At 39.3% G+C, this 22482-nt stretch overlaps 1 protein-coding gene across 1 annotated transcript in view; it reads left to right on the top strand.

Annotated features, from left to right (window-relative positions):
- Positions 1-15524, top strand: part of LOC135224842 (DNA-directed RNA polymerase II subunit RPB7-like) — a 57291-nt gene extending 41767 nt beyond the window's left edge. Inside the window, exons 2-4 of the mRNA XM_064264164.1 lie at positions 8717-8880; positions 14628-14693; positions 15124-15524. Coding sequence (XP_064120234.1) covers positions 8717-8880; positions 14628-14693; positions 15124-15249 — 356 coding nt within the window. The 3' untranslated portion in view covers positions 15250-15524. The remainder of the gene's footprint in view (positions 1-8716; positions 8881-14627; positions 14694-15123) is intronic.
- The last annotated feature ends 6958 nt before the right edge of the window (positions 15525-22482 follow it).

Genomic DNA, 22482 nt, shown 5'->3' with positions numbered 1-22482 from the left:
TTCAAGTCTGGTTCTGGTGAGTTGACTTCGGCTTCGTCATCACTATCATACAAATCATCTTCGGTACCTTGCCATGGCATTTTAAAATGATTTTATGCACTATTTTCACATTCCCGTGCTTTTATAACAAAATTGCAGCGAACATCAAGTGAGGCAGCACGCAAAGCTGTTTGTAGCTGTTTCGAACATTCAGTCATATGACGATAATTGTGTACAATAATTATGGTTCATTATTGTAGCCTATTGTTATTATTAGCGGTTGTCTGAGAATGGCGATGAACCATAAACAAAACGATGTTTTGTACATGAACTTTCCTGTCAGATATATACTTAGCTATACGTCTCTGACGTCACGACAGAATTCAAAACTCGCGGCACACGCGACAGGTAGGTCAGTGATCTACCTTACCCGCCGCTGGGTGGCGGATGTAAGAACCAATCTCCCTTTCCAGCCAGAATTTTTCTGTCGCCGGTGACGACTACACCTGTGGTTGATTTACCTCCTGACAGCTTTATTCATTTCTCGTTGCCGTGGATTTATTTGGACTGACTTTCGGTGAGTACCTGATCTTGTTGGCTTGGCATACGCATTTGTGGATTGTTTTTGGATATTGATTTGGATTTTTCTTTGATTTCGAGATGTCTGAGTTAGAGGTTAAGAAATCTTCTATGTTTAGAGTGTGCGCTATGGATGAATGCAAGGTGAGACTACCGAAAGCTACGGTAGATCCTCACACAGTTTGCTTTAAATGTAGAGGTAAAGAATGTTCTTTTGATAACCCGTGTAATGAGTGTGAGAAGTTGGATGAGGGTGAATGGAAGGCTCTTTCTTCTACTTGAGGAAGTTAGAGAAAGACAGGGTGAGAAGGCTTCTTCTAGGAGTTCTAGTAAGTCTCGTATTAGCGAGGTAGAAGAAAATCCTGTTGTAGCATTAGAACCTTCTCCAGTTTCAGCTCCTGCGCCCTGCATCGAACCTAAGGATACGACTACGGAAGTGGCAACCATGAGAGCCACGATCCTTAGCATGGAAAAGAAAGATTCGTCGTTGCAAGGTAAGAGTAGTGAAGGTGAATTGTGCAGTGACCCCAGTGCAGTGGAGGGTGCGTCTGATTCGGCTCCTTAATGCTTCCAGGCCTAGACCTCTTCCAGACTCCCAGTCCAGTGGAGGAGGAAAGTCAAAAGCCGCAGGAAGGTTAGGAGAACTCCCACCGATCAGGCGTCCCCTCGGTAGATCCTGATGCTCGTACCCATGCTGCCCTTGTTCGCGCGAAGAAGGAGGTATTGCGCCAATGCTTCTCTTCGTCTCTTTCCTCACCTTCACCTAGAAGAGGATGGAGCGCCTCGGATTCTTCACGACCGCTGAAGAGAGCCTGGAAGGCGCCTGGCTCCTTTCCTTCCAGCCCGGAAGTTTTTTCCAGAAGAGCCGGAAGTAGAGATCAAGAAACCCAGGAGGGAGGGCAGGAGTTCTCGCCTCATAGTAGGCTTCGAGCCTCTTCTCCGGTGGAGGATTTTACAAGATCTCCAGCTCGAATTCTTGCGGGACTGCAAGCGCAGATTTCGGCACTGGCGGGCTCCTTGGCAGGAGGAACGCGTCGGAAAGACGTCTCTCTCCCTGTCAAGAAGTCTAGGATTCCTTCACCTGTCTTACCGTCTCAGTCAGAGTCGGTTTCTCTCTCCTTTAGCAGCGGATGGAAGGAGGCGCTCTTCCCTCAGCAGGGCGCTTGTCGTCTTCCAGGCGTCAATCGCCCAAGAAGCTTTCTCCTGGTGACTACATCTCTCCAGTAGGAAGGGATCTAGCGACTGTAGGCGTTCGTCTAAAGACAGGCGTACAGCCTCGTCCTCAGCGCTCTTTTACGAAGATCCTTCATTCTCCGGATAAGAGAGCCTACTCTTTGATGGATTCGTCAAGAGACAGGATCTCGCCTTATGTTAGGCGCCTTGAGCCTAGTAGGCGCTACTACAAGTAGACGCTCTCCCCCGCTCCCAAGCGTGGTGCGGAGGATAGGCGCTTTTTCTCCTGATAGGCGCTTTTCTCCTGATAAGCGCGGCTCTTCTTTTAGCCGCTCGATTCAGACAGGCGGCGTAGAGCCTGAAAGATATGTCTCTTCTGGGAGATTACCTTTTGAAGAGACACACAAGTCGGGAGCGAAGTTTGTGGAGCATGGTAGACGCCGGTCTCCTAGTAAGCGACCTTCTCCAGGCCTTCGCTCTCCTGTAGTAGGCGCCAAGAGCCTAGTAGGCGTTCGCCTCATGGTAGGCGCAGCTCGCCTGGCAGCCGCTCTCCTTTGAACAGGCGCATGGATCCTGAGAAGCGCCTTGAGCATAGTAGGGCTCTCATCTCCTAGCAGGCGCTCCCCCTTGGAAGCCCGGAATTCTAGGAGTAGGTATTAAGGAGCAAAGAGCACGCACTCATCAGAGTAGGAAGGACTCATTCGAGAGGAGCTCTCCAGAAACTTTGGCTTCCCCTGATAGGCGCCAGTCTACTACTAGACACTCTCTGGACAGGCGCATTTCTTTAGAGAAGGCTAACTGCACTCGTAAAGAAGCGGAGGGTTCTTCAGTGGATGAAGTTGAACCTTCAGAAGAGGATTTGGTGAAGGACTCGTCCAGTTTCGTCCTACAAGATCTTACAGATCTACTTCTCAAGAGTTTGGAGACTCCCTTACTCCCTCGCTCCTCCGTCTCCTCTCTCTTTATTCTCGACTTCGAAGAGACGAAAGTTTCCTCTTGTGTGAGGATGAAGCCAACCATCTCAATGAAGAAGGCTTTGAGAGGTGTTGGTGATTGGCTGCTTTCTAAGGAAGAGAAAGGGAAAACTGTGTTTTCTTTCCCTCCTTCCAAGCTTACGGGCAGACTCGGATTTTGGTATCGAGTCTGGAGAACCCTTAGGTCTGGGTCTTCCTTCATCGGCGGATGCGGACTTCTCTTCTCTGGTGGATGCAGCACGTGCGCTCGGCTCTTTTGTCGGCTAAACGAACCTGGGCTATGAACGACTTGACCACCTGCTGAATGGGAATGTTTAGAGTCTTGAAGTCTTCAACTTCCTTGACTGGTCTTTGGGGGTCTGGCTAAGAAGACTCAGAACCCGGATGCTATTTCGCCAGAAGATCTAAACAGTGTTCTAACGTGCATTGACAAAGCAGTTAGAGATGGATCGAGCGAAATAGCCTCCCTCTTTGGAGCAGGGATCCTTAAGAAGAGATCAGTCTTCTGCTCTTTTCTGACGAAGTCTGTTTCGCATGCCCAAAGAGCCTCTCTCCTGTATTCGCAGCTCTCGCCTCTGCTTTTTCCAAAGAAGATAATCCAGGACATCTCAGGATCTATCTCTGCGAAGGCGACTCAGGACATGCTCGCACAGTCGGCACGGAAGCCTAAGACCTCCTTCCAGACGAAGACTAAGAAGGAGACTCCAGCTAGACAGGAGCCCTTTCGAGGGGGCCCCCCTTCTAGAGCCTCTACCTCGAGAGGTAATAGACCTTTCAAGAGAGGTAGATCCTTCTCACGCTCTGTCAGAGCTAAGAGTAGGAAGTAGTCCTCCAAACACAGTAGGTGCCAGACTTCTAAGATTCTCGGAAGCCTGGACAAAGAGAGGAGCGGACAACTGGTCCCTCTCTATAATAAGGAAAGGATATCTGATTCCTTTTACGGAAAGACCACCGTGGACAACGACTCCGAGGGAGTTGGTGGCCAGGTACAGGGATCCCATCATGAGCCTTGCTTTAACACAAGCAGTGGAACAAATGTTCGAGAAAGAGGCTATAGAGCTAGTGAGGCGACCCTTGCTCAGCGGGCTTTTTACAACCGCCTTTTTCTAGTTCCAAAAGCCTCAGGAGGATGGAGAGCCGGTTCTGGATGTAAGCGCCCCTGAATTTTCTTTGTAGAAAAGAGGAAGTTCACCATGGAGACGACATCCTCAGTGTTGGCGGCCCTTCGGCCAGGGGACTGGATGGTGTCCCTAGATCTTCAGGACGCTTACTTCCATGTGCCTATCCATCCTTCGTCAAGGAAATACCTCAGTTCATGATGGGAGGAAGGATATTCCAGTTCAGGGCCTTGTGCTTCGGCCTTTCAACAGCCCCTCAGGTCTTTACAGGCCTAATGAAAAATGTAGCAAGATGGCTACATTTGGAGGGAGTCAGAGTGTCCCTTTACTTGGACGACTGGCTGATCAGAGCAAGGCTCAGGAAAGATGTTTGGAGGACCTACAAAGACCCTTTTCATGGCAAGTTCTCTTGGGACTTTTGGTGAACTTTCAAAAGTCTCAGTTGATCCCCAGTCAAGATCGTATCTATCTGGGGATTCGGATGGCTTCTCTGGGATTTTCGGGCTTTTCCGTCTCCAGAACGGATAGCACGAGGGTCAGAGAAAGTCAACAGCCTTCCTAGAGAAAGAAGTATGCAGCGAGGCAGTTGGATGAGTTTGTTGGGGACACTCCTCGTTGGAGCAATTCCTTTCTCTAGGAAGGTTGCACCTCAGACCTCTCCAGTTCTTTCTCATCGAAACTGGTAGTGTCGTTACACAAAACCTAGAGTTCTCCTTCGAGATTTCAAAGGAAATCAAGAAGGACCTCTCTTGGTGGGCCAACCCTCTCAAGTTTGCAGAAGGGATGTCCCTTCACATTCCGAACCCCAACCAAGTGTTTGTATTCCGACGCCTCGGAAACAGGTTGGGGAGCGACGGCTCGGCTCAAGAGAAGTGTCAGGCACCTGGAACAAGGAACAGGTGACCTGGCACATCAACAAGAAGGAGGCTGATGGCGTTTGGCTAGCTTTGAAAGCTTTCGAGCCCCACGTCCTAGCTTCAACAGTTCAGATGAACTCGGACAACACCACGGCCCTGGCTACATCAGGAAGCAAGGGGGGACTCACTCTTTCTCCCTGTACGAGACAGCAAAAGAACTTCTGCTTTGGGTGGGGCAGAAAAAAGGAAGATTTGTCTCCTACCAGGTTCGTACAGGAGGGAAAAAGAACGTCAGAGCAGACCTCCTAAGCAGGAAAGATCAAGTCCTGCCGGCAGAGTGGACTCTGCACGAAGATGTTTGCCAGGACCTGTGGAAGCTTTGGGGCAAACCTCATATAGACCTCTTCGCCACAGCAAGATATGAGGATAGCCAACTACTGCTCTCCGATATCGGACCCGAGGGCAGTGTCGATAGACGCGTTCCTACTAGATTGGAAGGGTCTAGACACGTATGCTTTTCCTCCATTCAAGATACTGGGAGAGACTCTAAAGAAATTTGCAGAATCGGAGGCAGCAAGGATGACGCTGGTAGCCCCGTTCTGCCCGCACAAGTATGGTTCACAGAGGTACTGGAATGGTTAGTAGATCTTCCGAGAACATTACCAACAGAGGATCGATCTGCTCAGACAACCCCACTTCGAGAGGTATCACAAAAAACCAAAAAACCTCCCCGCTCTAGATCTGACTTGCTTCAGACTGTCAAAAGTTTGGTCCAGAACGAGAGGCTTTTTCGGCAAGAGTTGCAACGGCTATCGCAGCAGCAAGAAGATGGCCTTCTACCCTTAGAGGTCTACCAATCGAAGTGGGACGTTCTTTCGGCGATGGTGTAGGAACCATCACTTTTCCTCTTCCAGTACCTCTGTGACACAAATAGCAGACTTCTTACTTTTCCTTAGGGAAGAAAGTGGATTGGCGGTATCAACCATTAAAGGCTATCGTAGCATGCTATCTGCAGTGTTTAGGCACAGAAACTTAAACATTTCAGAAGATAAGGACCTTCATGATCTAATAAGATCGTTTGAAACATCCAAGAAGGTTTCTCCAGGGGTTCCGAGTTGGAATCTGGATGTAGTGCTACGTTACCTGAGGTCCAATAAGTTCGAACCGCCTCAGTCTGCATCGTTTAGAGACCTCACGAGAAGACAATTTTTCCTCATGGCATTGGCTTCCCGCAAAAAGGGTTAGTGAACTCCATGCACTAGAAGGAAATGTGGGATTCAGAGGAGATGCAGCTATCTGTTCATTCCTTCCTTTGTTCTTAGCCAAGAACGAGAACCCCTCAAATCCTTGGCCTAGGAGCTTTGAAGTACAAGGATTGTCTGCATTAGTAGGCGAGGAAGCAGAGAGGTCTCTTTGCCCAGTAAGCCCAAGTAAGAATTTGAAATTCTATCTACAGAGAAAGAAAAAACTTAAGGGCAATGATGTCAACCTTTGGTGCTCTGTAAGAGATCCAAGGAGGACACTTTCGAAGAATGCGCTTTCTTTCTTTATCAGAAAGCCTGGTGAAAGAAGCGCATGCGATATGTGAGGAAAGTCAATACAAAGTTCTTAAGGTCAAAGCTCATGAGGTAAGAGCTATTGCCACGTCATTGACTTTTACAAAAACATATCCCTGAGTAATATTATGAAGGCAACATTCTGGCGTTGCAACTCAGTCTTTGCAAACCACTATCTGAGAGACGTCAAAATTACGTATGAAAGTGCTTCGGGTTAGGCCCGTACGTATCGGCGGATTCGGTGCTGGGGCAGGGAGCTGAGACATATCCTTAGTAGTATATATTTTTTCCCCTTGTTAGGTTGTAAGTTTTTGGTTGTTTGAAAGAACATGCGGTTAGGCATGTTTTTCATTTCGTAGTGCTAACAATGATTAGATTGGTTAGGTGATCGGTGTATGTTTGAGCTCCTTGCAATGATAGTGGTTAGGTTCTGTCATATAAGTGGGCGAATCCCCGTTGACAGATCCTGCTCGGATTCTATCAAGTAAGCGGACAACCAAATACCCTTTGATAGACCTCCCCAAAGAGTCTGTCAGCTGTAGGTCACGCCCTCGCTGAAGCTCTTAAGGCAACGCAGACTCATAGACAGTAACTACGAAGTCTTCTGCCTAAACAGGTAAGAACCAGGTTGTTTTTACATCCTACAACTAGTGTTGTTTTTCCCCTTTTTTCCATATTTATATTGCTGTCTCTTTCCTCCACCAAGGGTGTCAATCAGCTAAGTATATATCTGACAGGAAGTTCATGTACAAAAATGTTATTGTTAGTATACAATAAGGTTTTGTACATACTTACCTGCAGATATATACGATTGATGGGCCCGCACCCAGCCTCCCCTCAGGAGACCGGTGGAAGGAAAAATTCTGGCTGGAAAGGGAGATTGGTTCTTACATCCGCCACCCAGCGGCGGGTAAGGTAGATCACCTGACCTACCTGTCGCGTGTGCCGCGAGTTTTGAATTCTGTCGTGACGTCAGAGACGTATAGCTAAGTATATATCTGCCAGGTAAGTATGTACAAAACCTTATGTATACTAACAATAAACATGTTTCGCTTTTAGGTGCCTTATGAAAAACATGATATAGAATCGGGTTCGTTAAACCCACTTTGATAATTTCCGAAAGGAATGTATCCCTGAATAAAGTTCCAGTTGGCAACTAAAGATAGTGATGATGTCGGTAAATTGCAATCAGCTGATTATTTTCAAGACTGTAAACAAAAAAACTGAATGCAAATGGCGCATCATCACTTTGTTCATATGTTGTAATATTATACGATAATACATGCATTAAAACAAGTTTTATTAGAATTATCATTATTCTCATTACAACTATTATTTGACTTTTGCAAGTGGATATCTATCAGTGTAACAACCTAACCGAGGCAATAGTCTCTCTCTCTCTCTCTCTCTCTCTCTCTCTCTCTCTCTCTCTCTCTCATCTCTCTCTCGCTCTCTCTCTCTCTCGTCCCTCTCCTTCTCTCCATCCTCTCCTCCTTCTCTCTCTCTCTATCTCTCTCTCTCTCATTGACTGTAATACTAATGATACTCTCCATCCTCCACTAAAATATTCTGGCTTGAGAATTGGATGAAGCAATTCTAAACCTGTATTGACATAGACAACCTAATTGAGAAAACAACTGATTGCTGATGCCATTTCCCTAGTAACTATTCAGCGTTTATTAAGAGCTCTATTAAAATTGTCAAACTGTTAAACCGTGCCAATTCTCAATGGTGGCTTCCATATGTAAAAAATAAAGTTAATTTTTGTTCATCCCCCATTCAATGGAGATCTCAAGAAAGAATACTAGTAAGTTAAAGCTTCAGGTTATAGCAGCGGCTGAATAAAACTAATAATATTTGCATGTTTCAACCAAACTTCATTAATTTATGAGGAAAGATATCTCCGAATTATATTTTTTCTAACAACTATCACCAATGAAGATATCAATACTCAATCAGCCAAGAATTTTTGAGAATGAAAAACAATATTAAAAGCAAATGGTGTACATGACGATGTACATACTCAAGTAATACAATATCAATATGTTAATAGTATTACGTAAATTGATACAAGAAGCAAAACAACCTTTATTTAAGTCATCATTATTATTAACATAATTTTATTGCTCAGTTTTTGCAAATATGTAATCACTTTTCTCCAGTAAACATTTCAGTTTTGGAATTTAGAGGTCGGCTTAAACTACAGATATAAGATAAATTCACGCAAAATTTGCCATGATTTTTACACCTCATCCCCTATCTATAGGTCTATCTTATACACAGAAGGAAATTAAACGATAAATATGTATGTAGTTCTGCACAATGGTAAGATCAGTAATTTCAGTTTTAAAATTTCTGTTGATATTAGTGATCAATTCTTGACAGATCTGATGGACAGAAAAACTTTGATGATTAGCGTTATGTTTTGTGATATGAATGTTGAAAGTTTATTAAGCTGTATTGTCTTTTTTTTTTTTAAGCTCAGTTTTATGAATGTTGGTTGACCAAAGTCTTAATTTTTCAGTACAAAGCCATTGTTTTTAGACCCTTTAAAGGAGAAGTCCTAGATGCTGTGGTGACTCAGATCAACAAAATTGGCCTTTTCTGTGAAATTGGCCCAATGCAGTGTTTTATATCTAGACACGTAAGTTATCTCCCAAGTTCTGTAAAATTTTGTTAAATTTTGTCATTTCAGCGAGACTACTACAGAAGAGCCCTATGTGTTCACATCAAGTAGTAAATTTTTTTTTTTTTTTTTTTTTTTTTTTTTGGGGGGTTTTTTTTTTTTTTTTTTTTTTTTTTTTTTTTTTTACAATTAAGCTTAGAAAAATGTGCAATTTGATTTTTGAAAATTCTTAGAGGTATTGAATAACGAATTCATTCTCCTTTCATGTCAGTTCAAACATCATGCGTTTGTTTCTCCCAAGTTTTAGGGAAAATTAAATAGTTCTTTTCATTAGAAACTGCACATTATTACCAGAGATTTTTTCCTACAAGAATACTTACTTCTGTCTCCTGTTTGGATGTACCTCAATGAAAGTTGGTCCAGTTGTTGAAGCCGTAGTAAAAGGTAATTAACCAGCTGCAGGTAAGTTAGGGGATGAGGGGCTTGTGCACATTCATTAAACAGCGTCATTTTTTCTGTGGCCTTGCTGTTCTGGAGATGATGGGAGTATATTGTGGTTTGATTGGTTGACAACTAGGGCCTTGTTTGTTTGTTATTTAAAATTTTGGTTATTGTAAGAATGATGGTGCCAGATGAGTCTTCTGGTAAGAATGATAAGTAATGTCCTGGGCATGTTCAAATGTGTGCTACATCTCTCACTTGTGACTATAAACCCTCTGTATAAATTGCTTACAGAGGTCTGGAATGTATTCTGTTTTGGAACTGTGTCAAGTGTATCCTTTGGTTGCCTGCCTAAAGGAAGAAGTAGGGTTAGGCAATGTGCTCTTGCTTGCCTCATTTGCTTTTTGTTTTGGGTCCATATTTGCTGGTTCAGCTTCCTTTTTAGGTACAGTTTAGGTCTTGGTAAAAGATTTCAAAAAATTATGTGGTAACACTTCACTAAAGGCAGGAGGGGTCTTTCTCTGTTAGTATGGGTTCCACCAATCAGCTTTAGAGTTGTTTTAGTGGGAGGAGTCTTTAGGTATGGTTGAAGTGAGACACAGACATACACACAGAAAGAAAGAGAGAGAGAGAAACTAGACATCGCTGATAACTCAAAATGAAACACAACTAAGGACAGAGAGAATGCCAAAAAGAGCAATAGAAAGTGAAGAAGGACTCCCAAAGTGGCTGTAGACTTTTAACCATTCCCGTATAGTAAAGTTAATTTGTTTGCCAATGATAACAGTTATTTATATTTAGAGGTTTCATATATTTATGATTGGGCTTGTATTCCCTCTTGAATATACTGTAGAGGTTATTCCCTACTCTGTTCATTACAACATTATTTATTATATGCTATGGTTAAATGCATCATTTTCTACTTGGCTTGTATTTACTAATATTAATTTCAATAAAAGTTTTAATGTCATACAGACAGAAATTCCTTTCGCTATTGTCATCATTCATGTAAGGATAACTAAGAGACGGCCGTTTCTGTCGTTAAACAACCCCTTCAGTCATTTACATGTCCATTGTGGAAAGGGCTCTTTTGAAAAATGCAGTTTGATGATATTGTCTTGAAGTTTTCTTTTTAAAATTTTCTTAAAGAAAGCACTATATTAGCTTTAGGATAAGCACTGTAAAAACACACGAACATTAGATATAAAAAAGAAAATCTTGTAAGTACAGCTTTTTGTTAGCCATACACAATATCCATGAGCAAATCTACCTCCTGTTACGATGTTCATAATTATCAAAATACCAAAATAACTGAAATTTTAAAAATTTTAAGTATTGTGTGAATGAATGATTGTTATATAATAATAGATATGGTGGTAATGATAATGCCATATCCAAAAGTTAAATGGAATCTTAATAAACAAACTTCTGTTAAAAGTGAGACAGTAATCTTAGTTACAACAACATAACCTGTTCAGAATTCTTTTTTTTTTTCACTGGGTGTGTGTGTGTGTGTCTTGTTCTTGAAACACTGTTACCATATAATTTTTTGAAGTGTCTCAAAGAAGGACGTAAACAGGTGGAGTTGCTCGCAACTGTTCATGGATTGCAAAAGTGATTAAGTTCAGTCACCTTTCATTTTCATGCCTTTGGACCATGAGTTAGTGTCAGATACGCATTGGACATGTCAAGATCCTCTTATCAGAAAAAGGGTTGGGCTACCTTGACTCCCTCTACATTGTTAGAGGATCCATTTTATGCTACTTTAGATTCTGGTGAAATTTATGGCCCCCTGCCCATAGAACTCATGCAGGCTGAGTTGGAGAGGTATTTTTGCAAGGTCATTGGGCTCACTCATGAATGCTAAAGTATCTAGGAGGCAACCAGGGTTATTTTTCAGCATGACTTTTGCATCAAGCACACCTTGGGTATTGCCTCAAGTCTGCAGTTGCCTTTCTGTTGCCTTGGTCTCCACGTGTGCGAGTCATTCTAGAAGAGAGAGATTGATCTCTGCTCTGCCAGGCTTTCTTCCCCTGCCTCTGACACTGCAGTGGAAATTTTACATCCTTGAGGATGCTGAGGCCGTGCCCTTCCTTCATTTGGAATAGCTGTGTGTAAAGGAATTTTATTCTCCTGAAATTAGAGCCATCTTGGTTGGATTGACGGCTTTTCCTGAATCTCTTCGTAAGAGAAGGTAAATCTCAGAGGGTGGTTTGTTGTCACTGATCCATAGCTTGTGGACTGGGCTTGATAAAGCCTGATTGTGTTCATGACCATTTTGTCAAGCCTAAGTTACAACTGAGAGAGGTTTCATGCTTAGGAACCTCTCAGTTCTAGGTTCCTCCTTACCCCCTCTGGCAGATAACGGTCAAGCTTGGCAGTGGAGAAACAGAGAACATATACCATGGCTACTTTATCCACAGTTCCTCATTGGATGAGTCGGTTACGGGCTCAACTACCGGTCTCAGGGTCCGGGTTCGATTCTCCGCTTTGTCAATAAGTAATCAGAGGAATTAATTTCTGTTGATAGAAATTCATTTCTCAATGTGGTTCGGATCCCACAATAAGCTGTAGGCCCTGTTGCTAAGTAACCAATTGCATCCTAGCCACCTAAAAATATCTAATCCTTCAGGCCAGCCCTAGGAGAACTGTTAATCAGCTTAATGGCCTGGTAAAAATAAATATATTCAACTTTTTACATTATCCATTTACAGTTTCCTCAAGATCAATAAAGGTTAATGGAACCAAGCCTTCAGGGATGGCAGTGCCATTAACATCATACTTTGGAAAAGGCCAGAATTTTTCCAATTTCAGATCATATTCCCAACATTCTTCTTCCTTTGGTTAGGTTAGGTTAGGCATTTTCCCTGCCTTTTCAGCCTACTGTCCAGACTAGCCTGGAAGGGAGGCAAGGGAAAGGAGGAAGAAGGAAGACGCTCACTCAATGCCATGATACTCTCCTGCTGCTAAGAGTAGGAGGATGCCTGTTACACCCATTGTCTAATGTGGCAGTGAAGGGTCAGAACCTTGGGTAGACTGTTATATAGTTACAGACTCCCTTACCAGGACTGACACCCTCTATTCTTACAGACAGATCCAATTTCTGTCTTACTCTTTGGGATTCCTAGTCTCTTCCTTTCAACAGAAGTACCACCAGTGGTGTTGAAGTGTTTGCTGGAAGTTGTAAACAACTACTCTCAGTTCTACAGTTTTATTTTGGCATAGAGGGCAACCTGCGGCTGGAACTTTTCATTGACCTCTCTATTTTGAAAGTGTGTGTCTGTCAACCTCCTTTCACAGTGGAAACTCCACATTCCATGTTGGCTTGTATCAGAAAAAGATGATTTATAGGAAGGGCTGACTCCATAATGCCCCATTATAAAGTAAATGCTTACTGCCACCTTGTAATTGACGGGATTTGCTTCAAATTTTTACCGCTTATTCTTCAATTATTAATGAAAATTCTCTAAGGGGGGAAGTTTAGACATTCGACTTATAAGTTAGTTAGTTAGTTAGTTAGTTAGTTAGTTTTTTTTTTTTTTTTTTTTTTTTTTTTTTTGCATTTAAAAAAAATTAAAACAATATATTTTTGAAAAAAAATTTTCCACACCCTATAAATTTATTTTCTCAAGTACAAAATCAAGATACAGTGTTATCTCGGTTCACGAACTTAATTTGTTTGAGGGCGCTGTTTCGTGACTTGAAAATAAAATAATGTAAAAACAAATAATTTATTCAAACCTCAGAAACACAGTTTCTTTAAATTTTTTTATGGTTTTCTGGCACAAAGTTAAGCTTTACTTCACTGCATCCAATAATATTATATGTATTCTCATATCACTGTTGTAATATAGAATACAAATTGTATATAAAATACAGCAGCAATCAATGGTTTGGTTTGTTTGCAACATCAAATTACTTCTGCCATAAGTTGGTGTTACGCGATCCCCCATGAAATCTCATGAGAGACTATTCTTCCATAAAGCTTTTTATGACTCATTCAAATGGATGTACATAATTTCCTGCAAATTCATTAAAATATTGTGGCGCAAAATAATGATTATCATGATATGCAATGTTAGCCATTTTATTTGTATGTCTACTGCACATTAAAGGATGTGTGCCTCTACAAAAGGGTTAACAAATGGAAGAGAGGCATTGCCAGAGGATATCTTCCAACCAGCTCTACCCATTTCATACTGGAAACCTAAGTTCTCATAATTTCTTAAACGTAATAGTTACAAGTAAGCCATACTTTGGCACAAAGCCTTGTTATTCTCAACATCACATATGCCAGGATGTACAGGTGCATACAGAATTCATTCTTCCCCTGCTCACAAACATGACCAAGACGCTGACATTTCTGGGTGGGACATCACCACCTGTCATGATCTCTGGATAATGCCTCCCACCTTAAGAGTATGACTCCATCGAACTGAAGCAAGTCACCCCCTTATTTGTTTCTGTTGCTAAAGGAAAAATAATGATGTTCCTATTCATGGGTCCTCCATCCCCACACTCTCCTGCTGCTGGTTAACTAGCTTTTCCCCAAGCATCAACAACCAGACCATTACCAAAGGATTATCCATATATAAGACCTCTTGCTTATAGTTCTAGGAAAAATGCAAATTATATTTGTGATATTTTAATGTTGGCATGTATCCAATGCAAAGAACCATTGCATTGTTCTAAAGGGCATCATGAACAAGTTATTAGTATTACTGTACTTTGTGATCAGGAGGCTGATAGTAATTGCAGTATAGTAATGAACTGCACACATACACGTTCACTTGAAGGTAATAGTCTTTTCATTAAATTTTGTACTGAAGTAAGTTTAGATAGCTTTCATTGTAGTGTTGTAGTAAAAGCTTCATAGAAGCAGGTCACTTTGAGACCTCTCTTATTTTTTTAAGTATAAGTTTTTTTTTTGAAAGATAATTATCTTGACAATTATAATGACTATACCAATAAGAACATCACCAGTCAGGCCCCTTTCCTAGAGTGTAACATGTGCATTGGTCTCTAGCTGCATTTCTTTGTATTTGACTTAATCTGTAGGTCTGTTCCCATCTAGTTTCCCAGCTTCATATAAGTCTATTACTCTATTCTTTATCCCTCATAAAAAATCCATTCCTTTAAGTTTAGCCTTATGATTGTAAAAATATTTACTATTCGACGCTTGCTTAAACTGTTTTTTAGTGATGAAAAACACCTAGGTGATTAACAGTTATTCACAGCAATGAGATTTTGTGTTGGGAAGAAAATCAATTAACATCTACATTAATGAAAGTTTGATGGTTACAAAGTATTTTTGTCCCTTGCAGTCCATCCCTCAGGATCTGGAGTTTGATCCCAACTCAAATCCTCCATGTTACAAGAGCAGAGATGAGGTGAGTGTTAATCAGAATGCCTTGAATTTAAAGATGTTAGCATCTTACATATTTTTTGCTGTAATGTGGGTGTGGAGAGTAAAAATTGCTAGTTACCAGGAGGTAGTTGAATTTTTCTTGTGCAGTTCCAGTGTAATTTACAATTAGTGTGCTATTTTATTATGTACATATGAAAAGCATTTTATCAGCTTTTACTGTTGTGGAAAGTTCTAGTACTATATAAAAAAGTAACTTTTGTTTAAACAAAATATGAATAAAGTAGTTGCTGGGCATATTGTAATGGACTTATCAGGAAAATACTTGTCTGGTAATTGTGAGAAGAAACTTTATTTTAATTGTTGGTGTTAATCTTATAATGTAGATTTGAACTAAACAATGTAGTCACAGGTTTGGCTATGACTTAATGACATAATTTCTGTCTTTGTTCTAGGAAGTTGTTATACAGCAAGATGATGAAATTAGAGTGAAAATTGTGGGCACAAGGGTAGATGCTACTGACATTGTAAGTTTTTTTGAGATGCTATGTACTATTAGTGTGTGTATTATGTTAATTTAGCATTGCCCAGGCTTGTTTGTTGGAGCAGTTAAGAATTTAAGCTGCCCATTTCCATACAAGAGACAAATGGGGGAACATTCCTTATGGAAGAAGTATTGTACCCTTTTACTCTTTTAGTTTTATTTATCTCCATTTAAAGTATCCCTCTTGTTACTGCAGCTGGTTGTACAGTGGTCCCCCGTATTCGTGGGGGATGCATACCAGACCTCCCGTGAATGGTTAGAACCTGCGAATAGTTGGAACCCCTATAAAAATACTGAAAACAGCCTATTTTGTTAGTTAAAACTCAAGATTATTATTATTAATAGGTGTTAGTTTTTGTTTCCAGACCTCTGAGTCTCAAGTAGACTCTTCTCGCGGTGGTTTCTCAGGGATCAATCCTGAGAAAAAAAAAAAAAAAAAAAAAAAAAAAAAAAATTTAGACTTTATTTGAGAAACCCGTCTTATTTAAAAAATTTATGATTTTATTAATTGAAAAATCCCTGCTTTCCGCAAGAATATTTTTCATTTCTGAACTCCGCAGATAAATAGATCTTTGCTGGGTCCATTTGGGCACTCAACAAGCAAATGCTGCACTGTCATGGGTATTTGACATCTGTTACATTTCACTGGGTCAGCATGTGGTGTTGACATCAAGTGACCATGTGAGAATCTTGTGTGTCCTATACGTAGCCTTGCTAGGATCACCTCTTTTGCTCTTTCCTCCTGTGAGGATGTCCTCCATGCATAGACTTCAGTTTTTATATTTTTAAGTTTGTTTGTTGTTGGCACCGAGGCCCATTCTTCTTTCCAATCCTGGTAAATTAATGTTTTAACTGATTTTACCCAGTCTGACACTGGGGCATATGAAATTGTTGGAGGGATAGTGCAGGCTAATTGGCAGCAGAGTCTGCATATTCATTTCCTTTTATTCCCACATGTGCTGGGATCCAACATATTTCCATTGATATTCCTGATTGGAGGAAGTTGATGAATTTTTATGAATTTCCTGTACTATTTGGTTTCCTGATTTATACTGTCCTATTGCATCTATAGCGCTACGTGAGTCACTGAAAATTACAGAGACACTTGCTTTTGCCTCAGATATCATATCTTAGAGCCATCTGTATGGCTGTGACTTCAGCAGTAAATACTGATGATATTGAAGGTAGGCTTTTTTTATTTAACATATTTCTTTTTCGAATATGCAGAATGTCTCCTACTCCAACATTATTTTTGGAGCCGTCTGTATATATCATAAATTTGTCGCCTTTTCTTCTAATGTGTTCCAAAGCATGTTGGCGGTACATTTCCGTACTTGTCATTTGTTTTTTGAGTAGGTAAGACAGGGAGGTACATATCTTTACTCTATTTAAAATCCATGGTGGTGGCAATTCCATTGGTGGGTGAAAAATTGGATTCATATTATGTATGTTCATTAATGTATCTAGCTCTTTTTGGGAAAGAGCTTGTACTATTAACTGCTGTTACTTGATTACAGTTTTGGAAGCAGTAAGTTGCAGGAGACGATCCCGCTTGCATTGAAAGACCTCTTTGTATTGTTATTAAATTACGGTGATGTTTTAAGGGCAAAATACCTGCCTCCACCAAAAGTGAGTTTGTTGGGGACGATCGGAAAGCTCCTGTGCACAATCGCACGCCTTCATGGTGCACTGCATCGAGAGATTTTAATGCAGATTCTGAGGCGGATGAATATATTGGACAGCAGTAATCTATTATTGGATAAGACTGTTGCCTTATATCATTAATAAAATGTCTCGCTTTGCTCCCCAATTAGTGTTTGTGATCAACTGTTTTTTAATATGGCAAGGGCTTTGATGCCCTTGGCTTTAATGTATTTGATGTGCTCTTTCCAATTTAAATGTTGATCAAATATTACTCCTAGATACTTGATTTTTGTACAAAATTGTATTTCAGTGCTATAAAGATGCAGTTTGATTGTTTGGTTCTTCATCCACCTTTTGTCTTTGTAGAAGACGATTGCTTTTGTTTTATCAGTTGAAAATTTAAATCCAACTGAATTTGCCCAACTACATATATTGAAATGGCAGTACTAAGAACTCTCTGAGCGTGTCTCAGATTACTACTCGTATAGTAAATGACAAAGTCATCAACATATAAACTGTTTTTTACACCACTTGGTAAATTTATAGTAATGTCATTGATTGCTAAAGCAAACAATGTACAGCTCAAGACACTACCTTGAGGGATTCCTTCTTCCAGTTTTATAGGTTACTGAGTAGGAATTTTCTACTCTTACTTGAAAAGTTCTGTTTGTTAAGAAGTTCTTAATAAAATATTGGTAAGTGGCCTCTTAGTCCCTTGGAGTGGAGTTTTTGCATGATGTTATGTTTCCATGTTGTATCGTATGCTTTTTCTATATCAAAAAATATAGCTACTGTTAATTTCTTTTGTTCAAAGCCTTTTTTGATATGATCTTCTAAATGTGTTAAGGGATCTAGGGTTGATCTGCCAGCTATTGAAACCTGATTGTGTTGGTGTTAAAATGGATTCTTTGGTTATTACATACGTTAATCGTGCATTAACCATTTTTTCTAAGATTTTGCATAGGCAACTTGTTAGAGATATCGGTCTATAATTGGATGGATTACTTGCATCCTTTCCTGGTTTGTTTATTGGAATCAATTATGGCATGTTTCCATTTTTCAGGAAAGACGTTTTAGCCAGATACTAATTGTAAAATTTTAATAAAATTGATTTAGCTATAGGAGCTAATTTTTCTATCATTTCAAATGATATTTTTATCATATCCTGGTGCAGAGGGATGACAAGAGTTGATGGCATTATCTAGTTCATCCATGTTAAAAATATAGTTATATTCCAGGTCTTCAAGAGTTTCAAAATTGAGTATTATATTTTCTTTTTGTTTTCTGATACTTTGAAAATGTGTATCTAGGCTGGAGTAAGCACTGATGTTTTCAAAATGTTTCCCAATTATGTTTGATATTTCATAAGTATCATGGTATATTTTTCCATTTAAATGTATTGCACTTCTTGGAGGTCTTATATGTTTTCCATTGATTTTCTTTTCCTTATCTTTTGCCAGACATCCCTTGTGGATGTGTTTGAAGATATGTTTGAGACATATTCCTTCCATGATGCGATTTTTTCAGCTATTACCGTTTTTCTAAATTTGGCTGTATATTTGTTATATAGTGGTTTAATGTGGTTAATTGTTATGTTTGTTATAACTATTTTGTTTAATATGTTTTATACTATAGGGCATTTTGTTGAGTGATTTAAGGCGAGTTTTGAGTCTGTTTAGATTGCGACTCAATATATGTTTATTTTACTTAATGTTGTTAATGTTGGATTCCACCATGGGACAGGGGATTTTGTGGAATGTGTTTTGGTTTTTGGGATACTTTTATCTGCAGCATTTATTATGAAGTTTGAGAAGGATTCACATGTAGTATTGTGATCTTCATTATGTGGGAATGTGGTATGTTTCGTGTGTATAGGAAATAAATTTATTTATCCCAGTTAGCTTTTTGGTATTATATCTTGTAGGTGGCAATATTTTGACATTACTTAAGTAGTTCAGAATGATTGGGAAATGGTCACTTGTGTATGAATCGTCTAGGACGTTCCATTCAAATTTCTCCGCTACATCATTTGAACATAATGAAATGTCAATTGAAGAAAAGGTTAGGTGTGTATTTGAAAAATATGTTGGAACTTCACTTTCATTGAGACAATACAGGTTGTGTTTCATTATAGTATTCTCTATGTTGATTCCGGATGTGTCAGTGGGGTTATTAATATCCCATAATGGATTAGTGCATTAAAATCTCCTACTATAAGTAGTGGTTCCTGTATACTTTTGCTAATAAGTTCAGAAAAATCACTGAAATTTGCATTGAAATTTGGTTGGTTATATAAATTACAAATAGTAATTTTACTTTTATCAGGCATATACAGTTTAATTGATGTTATTTGATATGGCATAGATGGTATGTCAACAGGTTCATATGTAATGCTATTATGAACGTATATGGCTGTGCCTAATTTTCCACCGTCAGTTGGTGAATAACAGGCAATTTTATAGTGTTGGATATTTGTAGGGTTACTTCCTATATGTTGTAGACATATGCACATTGGGTTGTGGTCTCGTATGATTCTTTGTAATTCACCCAGACGTAGTCGGGTTAAGAGACCATTTATATTCCATTGAATGATTTTATATTCCATTATTGGGAGGAATTGGTGTTAAATTCTGTAAATTGATTGCTGATTTTACTTTATCTCGTAGTTTATATGCATTTGAATTTATTTGTGGTTTTTTAATCGTTGTATTTGTATGTTGGTTATTAGATTCTGCAGTTGTTTGTTTTTCATAGTTGAATATTAATAAGTCTATTTTTGATTTTATAATTTCCTTTTTGTATTTTATGGATTCAGAACATAATTCGTTCTCATGTTGGTGTGTTAAAGGGCACCTCCTTAATTTGGTAAATTGTCAATACAATTTCGTACTGTGTCCTCTGTCTTGGTAGTTAGTTGGTTATATGTACTTACAAAGCATTCATTACAACCACAAGATGAAGCATGTTTGGTAATGTTAATTGATTGGTCAGAAGTTTTTGGTCTAGCTTTAGAAATTTCTGGTTTTGTAATTCTATTGTTCCTTTTCTTGTAGTGATAAGGACTGTTGGTTTGAGGGGTTATTTGTTTTGTTGTTGTTAATGGATATTTCGGTCTTGTGGATGGTTGGGGGGTGATAGTTATATTTGGTTTGGTTAATGGTATGATTTTCATTAGTATTATTTGATGGAACTTGTAAAGAGTGATCTTTACTGTCCAGATGTTGGCTGTTTGATTGAGATTGAGGGTAATTGTGTATTTCCACTTGTGATGAGGTTAGTTTAATATCCTTTTTAAAATGTTCTCCTGGTGTAGTTGGAGTCTCTCTGGATTGATTGTAATTTTCAATATTTACCTTTTTTCCCTTAGGTGGGGTTCTTTCTAGAATTCTTTTCTTTTGCCAGTTCGATTATCATCATATTTAATTCTTCTTCTATTGGAAGTTCTTTTCCATGGATAACTGAATCATCTATGTTAGTGGTGGTATTGGTTGTTGTAATATCACTTTTATTTTGTGTTTCAGTATTATTGTATGAAATCCAGTTTCCCTGTTTATACTATCTTGTTTGTCATTGTGCTGTTTGATGTCTTGATTTTTAGTCACATTTGAAAAGGTGGGGGTTTTGGATGGATTGTTAACGCCTCTTACTTTTAGCTCAAGTCTGGCTTCCATGACTGACATTCCTGTCCTATTTATTAACAACTGAAGTTCTTGTGTTATATTGGTAAAATGAACACTCCTTAGATTTTGCGTGATGGCTAGTCCACAATTAATACATTTTGATTGATTACAGTTCCAATTAGTGGTATGGTCATCTGATGCACAGACTGCACATATAGCTTTATTACGGCATCTTTTGTATGTGTGTCCATACCTTGAGCACTGTGTACATTGTAATGGTTTAGGAACAAAGGACGAACTTCTCTATTTTTGTCCTAGAATTTTTATTTTAAATGGTAAGTCTTGGCCTGTAAATTTTATTTTGGCAATGTTGATATTTTTACTTTTATCTTTCCTACTTGAAATAGAGTATATTTCTAAATCGTGGATATTGTTATATCTCAATTTTAGGGAGTCTAGCAATAGTTGTTTTGAAGGAAGCTCCTGCTCGCTATTGGGTAGGATGACTGTACCCTGTACATAATTCAATGTTTCGTGGCTTGTAATTATTACCTTTATATTATTTATTTCTGTTATACTTAAAAAGGCAGTGGACTGCTTTTTATTGGTTACTTGGATAAGCCATTCATTGTCCTTGATGTGTCTGCATTCCATGTCTTGTGTTGGATATATGTTAAGTAATTTGTTTTCTAGCATCGCTGCTGAGATTTTGTTGTCAGCTTTGAGGACTAGAAATCTTGACCAATTATCTGGTCCAAAGAGGTCATCAAATGTACCAATGTGGGATTAAGTCGGTAATTTTTGTTTCTTTTTGGTCCTTGTTTTATGTATGTTGCTTGTCTATTATGATTTTTATATTTTTCTGTATTGCTGGGAGGATTATTTGTCTCTAATTCAGATTATTGTTCATCATATATGGTTCCATTGTTACGATATTGGAGTTTACCAATTTATTTTTGTTTGTTTCTTTTTTATTTATGCACTCTATTTGGTTTTCTGGTTCTGCTGCTTTACTTGGCAACAGGTTGTTTTCCTTTGTATCTTTTATAGTACTTTCACTACTTGTGGCAGTACCTAGGAAATTCGGGAGTGAGTGCCAATGGTCATCAACTGTGCCGTAGTTTTTCCATCATGGGGCCCAGGGGTACTCAAATCATTTATTTCACAGTTCATAAATTTTGAGTTTTTACAAAAAAAAAAAAAAAACAAAAAAAAAAGAAAAAAAAAAAAAAAAAAAAAAAAAAAAATTCTTGAAAAGATATCATTGGCCCTTCGCGAAGTTAAATCTTCTGCCAAAGGCACAAGTGAGAAAAGGACTCCCAAATGTCGCATATCCCCTACCCTACCCCCAAAAGGGGATGGCATAACATGATTAGTATGGCCCAAGTGTAAGCAGAACCGCTTGCTAGGACTAAGAGTATTAATTTGTTAATACAATTATACCCCATCCTAATCACATTATGGGCAAACTGGATAGAATGCCGAGAGTTCTATTCCTAGAACCAGGCCCCCCCTGGAATCCGTGGTCCAGCTCCACAGAATAGTTCCGCCTGAAAAACAGGTCCGAACATTGTCGGGTAGAATGATGGATCTACCACAGTTCTCACTATTTAGCTTCGGATTTAACTCCACGTTAAGCCATGATATGTTTTCTCATTTATTTGCTTTTAAAAATTTTGGCAAAAAATGGAAAAGTCCACAAGTTTACTCGAAATATATAATGTTCATATGGGACTCTTGGGTTCGAACCTGGGAAGAGATTCCTGAGGTTCGAGAGCCCCCTCACCACGTCAAGGTGGTCCCAAAATGAGGGGGGTAAAACTCAAGAAAAACCCACTAATAATTACTTAGGTTTTTTTTTTTAGTAGTTTTATCACAAAAAGTGCATTTTATGATTAAATTGATTTAAAAAATCAGGAATTTGTGGATATGCCCCATAAAAAAATACCGCGAATATGCGAATTTTCCACGAATAATGCGGGGAAATGTTCCCGAGAGAAATCCGC

This window comes from Macrobrachium nipponense, chromosome 12 (genome assembly GCF_015104395.2).
Source record: "Macrobrachium nipponense isolate FS-2020 chromosome 12, ASM1510439v2, whole genome shotgun sequence".
NCBI lineage: Eukaryota > Metazoa > Arthropoda > Malacostraca > Decapoda > Palaemonidae > Macrobrachium > Macrobrachium nipponense.
Note: the sequence above shows the minus strand (reverse complement) of the source record. Positions and strands in the feature narration are given on the sequence as shown.